The 6,191-nt window shown below is 43.1% G+C and overlaps 1 protein-coding gene across 1 annotated transcript; it reads left to right on the top strand.

Moving 5' to 3' along the window:
* Positions 1–608: 608 nt before the first annotated feature.
* On the top strand, positions 609–5,918 carry LOC144646960 (uncharacterized). The gene has a single exon (XM_078506685.1). The coding sequence runs from the start codon at positions 609–611 to the stop codon at positions 5,916–5,918; it is 5,310 nt and encodes a 1,769-aa protein (XP_078362811.1).
* Positions 5,919–6,191: the final 273 nt, after the last annotated feature.

The raw sequence follows: 6,191 nt of genomic DNA, 5'->3' as shown, positions 1-6,191 counted from the left end.
AAAGTATCTACACACAAAGATAGCCTTTTATCAAAATAACTATGGATGGTTTTGTTATTCGTTGCTGTGTTATAGTGCATATGCATATGCACAATTACCAACAGCAGTTTCACAAAGTTTCTTCTTTTAACACACTTTTTACATGCCCTTTACATCAATTTCACACCCATACTCCTAGTAGTTCGTGGTGTTCCGAACTGAAATGTTATGTTAATTTTGTGCAAGGCGCATTTTGTATTTACCGCGTGGGGACTAAGTCCTAGTTATGAGTTTATGATAGATTGTTGAAAACGAGTGCTCGACGAAGAGCAGATGAATATTGTGGAACACGTTGCGTTTTACGTTTTATGGAATAAATCGTTCATTTCCATGGTCCTTCGAGTTGGAGATTGGATTTGGAGAAACAGTATCGACGATTGGTCGAGCAAAAGGAGTGTTGGATCCGTTTATTGCTGCGAAGAAGTTGGTTTTCGCATATCGGCTATCGGCGATTTGGCGCCAAAACACGTGTATTGCATCAGCTCCTTGATCGAGTGGAACTTCTGTGAATGTGCAGAAACTGTGTTGTTGCGATTATTTGAGGTCAGTGAAATTTATGGTGTTTCAAAATGTCGAAAGAATTAGAAGCTATCAAGAAAAAGAGAAAATTCCTGAGAAAATCTGTCACAGACACGTTGAAGTTAATCGACGAAGCCTTGTCACAACAAGATAATAATGCACGAGTTCAAGTGTTGAAAGATAACGTCGCTAGTAAGTGGAATGACTTGCAGGAAGTGCAAGCCACAATGTGCACAATGTTAGAGGATGAAGAGATCGATACGGAATGTGCAAGTCATAATGACTACGAAGCGCGTGTAATTGAAAGCATGGCGAAAATGACAAGTTATCTGGCGAGTAAACATGTTCCCGAAGTGCAATTGTTAGGAAGCAATCCACCCGCATCCCAGTCGTCCTCTCAAGTACAAGTTAAGCTACCCAAGATCAATCTACCAACCTTTGACGGAAATGTTTTGAACTGGCAACCCTATTTTCAGTCGATAAAAGTTTCGGTAGTTGACAATCCGTCGTTGGCAGATGTCCAAAAATTAGAGTATTTGATGAGATCGCTAAAGGGTTCGGCTGCTGAAGCGGTGAAAGGTTTTGCAGTGGTACAAGCGAATTACAAGCCAGTTTTGGAAATCCTGAAAGAAAGATTCGGGCATGCAAGGTTAATACTTGATGCACATGTAAGATCCTTGATTCATTTGCCACGTTTGACCTCTGATGATGCAACCTCCCTGCGTAAATTCTACGATGAAGTGATAGGTCACGTTCGCTCTGTTGAGTCCATGGGTGAAAAGTTTAATTCTGAAATTTTGGCTCCAGTTCTTGTGCCTCTAATAGTCGACAAGCTGCCAAAAGAAGTTGTGGAAAAATGGGAATTAGAGCTTGATGAGGAGAAAGCTAAACAGGACTGTGTGGAAGTGAAAACACTGTTTGCTTTCTTGGAACAATTGATAAGAGCTAAAGAGTCTTCACAGCCTCCTTCTCTTGATTCGAAAGCTTCGTCAAAGGAGAATCCTGGAAATCGTGAAGGTCGTTTCAAGTTTTACCGGTCACAAAAACCATCCACCTTTGCATTGTGTGCGGCAACGCAAGAGAGCAAGTGTGTCATTTGCTACAAAAACCATGGTTTGAAGTCATGTGTCACTTTTCTGTCATTGCCTGTGAAAGAAAGATTCAGAAAAGCAACGTCTAAAGGCCTGTGTTTCCGATGTCTTGAATCTGGTCATAGAGCTGAAGTGTGCCAGAAACCTCCATGCAAGCATTGCCAAGGCAGACATCACAGTCTCCTGCATCAGGATTCAGCTCGTCCTCCCTTGGAAGAAGTCAAAGTGGAATCACCCCCTGAATTACCACCCTCGTCGTCAGGTCCTGCTGTGTCGTCCCCAGTTGTGGCAAATTCTGTTGCAGTGAGCTCAGGTGGAAAGGTGATTCTGCAGACCGTGCCAGCTATTTTGTGTGGATCAAATGGTTGTTCAAAAGTTGTGAGATGTTTCTTTGATCCTGGTTCTCAGACATCATTTGTTCGGCAGAGTGTAATTGATGAGCTTGGTCTTGATGGAAAGAGTGTTAAAATTGCTGTTTCTGGATTTGGTGGAGAGGCCACCAAGAGCACTTTGCGGAAGAGAATTGCGTTAACTGTGGCACCTATTGACAAATCAGGACAGCCTCAATGTATTGAGGCACTTACTACACCAGTAATATGCCGGCCAGCTGAAGCTGTGGATATTCATCCATCAAGATGGTCTCACCTTCGAAACATAGTATTTCCTGAAGAATTCCCTAGAGAGGAACAGGAGATTGATGTGCTTATTGGCTTGGATTTCTATTATTCCTTTGTGACAAGAGACATTGTAAGAGGGGGTTCCAGTGAGCCAGTTGCAGTTCGCACAACTTTGGGTTGGGTCTTCTGTGGACCAACAGGTGGTCTTGACCAAGAATGCACTGTGTCTATGAATGTTCAAATTAGTGTTGAGGAACAATTGAATGAAACACTTCAAAAGTTCTGGGATTTGGAGTCCATTGGTGTTAGACCTGTTGAAAGTTCAGTTTCTACTTCTCATGCTGAAGATGTGGTTTTGAAGAACTTTAAAGAGACACTAACGTACAACGATGGTCGCTATGAAGTATCCTTACCATGGAAGGAAGATCGTGTTTCATTGAAAGATAATTACCGGCAAGCGGAAAGAAGGTTGTACAATCTAGAAAAGAAGCTGCTTCATGAGCCAATGAAAGCTGTGTCATACAAAGAAGCGATTAACAAGTATGTTGAGAATGGTGTTGCTGAAGAAGTACCTTGTGATGAAATTACACCGACAGATTGGCGTCCTGTGTTCTATCTCCCTCATCACGCGATCATCAGAGAAGACAAGCAGACAACCAAGACAAGAGTCGTGTTTGATGCATCAGCGAAAGATAGTAATGGTGTCTCTCTGAACAGCTGCTTAGAGCCAGGCCCAGCGTTACAACCGGATTTGGTCGGAATTCTTCTGCGTTTTCGAAAGAATGTTGTTGGTATCATGGGTGACATAGAGAAGATGTTCTTGCAGATTCGGTTAAAAGAAGAAGACAGAGATTCGCACCGGTATCTGTGGAGAGATTTGGACCCCCAGGCCACGCCTAAGATTTACAGAATGACCAGGGTCACATTTGGAGTTGTTTCCAGTCCGTTTCTTGCCATTGGCACTATTCAAGAGCATGTGAAAAGTTGTAAAGAAACATTCCCTGTTGCATCGAGTGAAATCTTGAGGAACACTTATGTTGATGACTTTGCTTCAGGGAGAGACAATGTTCAGGAAACACTGAAATTACAGCAAAGTGCTACTGAGCTTATGCAGAAAGCTGCTTTTAATTTGACAAAATGGTCAAGCAATTCATCTGAGCTTATGGAGGCCATACCAGAGAGAGACAGAGCAGCAGGTAGTCTTGTCAGCCTAGAAAGTGGTCTAGCAGAAACACATCCAATCACGAAAGCATTAGGATTAAAGTGGAATACGCGCACTGACAGCCTTGTCTTTGCAATTGATTTGGACATTGTTAAGTCAAGATCAAAGACAGCGTACACTAAAAGAATGGTGGCGTCCTTAGCAGCAAAGATATTTGATCCGATTGGTTTAATCGCACCCTTTTTAGTGAGGTCAAAATTAATTCTTCAAAGCTTGTGGACCAAGGGTGTTGGATGGGATGAGGAAATTCCCATGGAAGTCTCATTGAAATGGAATCAGTGGGTTCTAGAGCTTTCTGAACTTGAACACCTTCAAATTCCGAGATGTTACACTGATTTGCCATTAAGTCAGAACCCTAAAGTGGAGCTGCACGCATTTGGTGATGCGTCAGAAGTTGCTTATGCCTCTGCAGTTTATCTGAGAGTTGTTGGTGAAGATGGAAAGGTATCTACCAGTCTTGTAATGTCCAAGACCCGAGTGGCTCCTGTAAGAAAGATTACCCTTCCCCGCTTAGAGTTGATGGCTGCTGTAATTCCTGCTAGACTTTGTACCTATGTCAAAGGTGCAATCGATTGTCCCATTAGCCGCATTGTTTGTTGGACAGACAATTCTTCAACGTTACACTGGATCAGAGGAGCAGCCTCGCAGTGGAAACCATTTGTTGCTAATCGCGTTATTGAAATTCAGTCGTTGTTGGATCCCAGTGTTTGGAGGTATTGTCCAGGACCGCAGAACCCAGCTGATCTACCTACCCGAGGTTTACCTGCAAGTCAGTTAAGAGAGAGTCATTTGTGGTGGAAAGGACCCTCTTGGTTGCAAGAGTCTGAAAAAGATTGGCCCGAGGATTTAAGGTCAAAACCTTCCAGTAAAATTGTTGACCCAGAGAGGAAGAGTAAAGCTAGTGTCAGTTGTGTTGTGCAACCCAAAGAGCCATTTATTGATTTCACAAGGTTCAGCAAGTATAGTCGCTTGCTAAGAACTGTTGCTTGGATCAGAAGATTCGTTAGCAACTCAAGAGTGAAAGAAGAGGAAAGAATTGACAGCCCTTTAACTGGTTTAGAGATACAAAATGCAGAAGAATGGTTGATATCTCATGTACAAGAAGAAAGTTTTCCTGAAGAAATTGCGTCAAGTAAACAGCATGGTCCAGTGAAGGACAGCAACCTGGCCAATTTAAACCCATTTATGTGCCCGACTAGTCGTTTTCTTCGTGTTGGAGGAAGAATTCATAAGTCACTGTTACCAGAAGAGGAGAAACATCCTATTATCTTGCCTTCTAATCATCCTGTTGTTAGGTTGTTGATTGATGATTTTCACCGCCGTGAACTCCATGCTGGAGTTGAACACACTTTGTCAGTTTTGCGGCAGAGATTTTGGTTGATCAAGGGACGATCGACTGTCCGTCAGACACTAAGGAACTGTGTTATTTGTCGCCACTACCAAACAAAGCCCTTTGGTCAGCGGATGGCACCACTTCCCGAAGACAGAATTCAGCCTGCACCACCGTTCACTAACGTGGGTTTAGACTTTGCTGGTCCTTTGTATTTGAAAGACAGTGGCGAAAAGGTCTATATCTGTTTATTTACATGTGCAGTTACCCGTGCAGTACACTTGGAGTTGGTATCTGATATGACAACTGAGCGCTTTCTCCTTGCTCTGAGCCGCATGATTCATAGAAGAGGAATGTGCAGCATTATTTGGTCAGATAATGCAAAAACTTTCAAGGCTGCTAACAAGGAGCTACAGCGATGTTGGAGAGTATTGGAATCAGACCAGACCCAAACTGCTTTGTCTGAAAAGAAGATTCAATGGAAGTTCATTGTGGAAAAAGCCCCATGGTGGGGTGGGTTTTATGAGAGGCTTGTAAAGAGTGTCAAAACACCACTGAAGAAACTATTTGCCAAAGCAATGTTAGATGCTGAGCAGTTAACTACTATTTTAACTGAAATTGAAGCACAGCTGAACAGTCGTCCTCTTACTTACCTTGGTGCAGACCCTGATGACTACAGTGTAATTACCCCTGCACAAGTTCTGATTGGCAGAAATCTTCAAGCGTGTCCGACTAAAGACACTCATGTTTCAGAACAGACGTCAAGAGCCCTCACAAAACGTTTTCAGTATCATCGGAAGCTTGTAAATGGATTTTGGAAGCGTTGGCATGCCGATTATCTGAAATCCCTCACACCTCTCAAGAAGTGGTATAAGATTGGTCGTGAAATCCGCAAAGGTGACTTGGTCCTAGTGAGTGAGGATCGTGTAGCTCGGGGTCAGTGGTCACGTGCACGAGTGGAAGACACCCACACAGGCCGCGATGGTCTTATCCGGTCCGTTACCCTGCGTACCTCATCTGGAAGTCTTGCCCGTCGTCCAGTGCAGCGGTTACACCTGTTTGAAACCTGTGATGCTGACTTGGCTGCTGAACTTAATTGAACTTTATGAGACCTTGTTGAACATTTGAGTTGAACTTTATTGAACTTTGCTGACAGTTACATGTATTGATGCACTCCCTGCATCGGGCGGGAGGATGTTCCGAACTGAAATGTTATGTTAATTTTGTGCAAGGCGCATTTTGTATTTACCGCGTGGGGACTAAGTCCTAGTTATGAGTTTATGATAGATTGTTGAAAACGTGTGCTCGACGAAGAGCAGATGAATATTGTGGAACACGTTGCGTTTTACGTTTTATGGAATAAATCGTTCATT

Source organism: Oculina patagonica, chromosome 1, assembly GCF_052425735.1.
Source record: "Oculina patagonica isolate OP01 chromosome 1, crgOcupat, whole genome shotgun sequence".
Classification (NCBI taxonomy): Eukaryota; Metazoa; Cnidaria; class Anthozoa; order Scleractinia; family Oculinidae; genus Oculina; species Oculina patagonica.
Note: the sequence above shows the minus strand (reverse complement) of the source record. Positions and strands in the feature narration are given on the sequence as shown.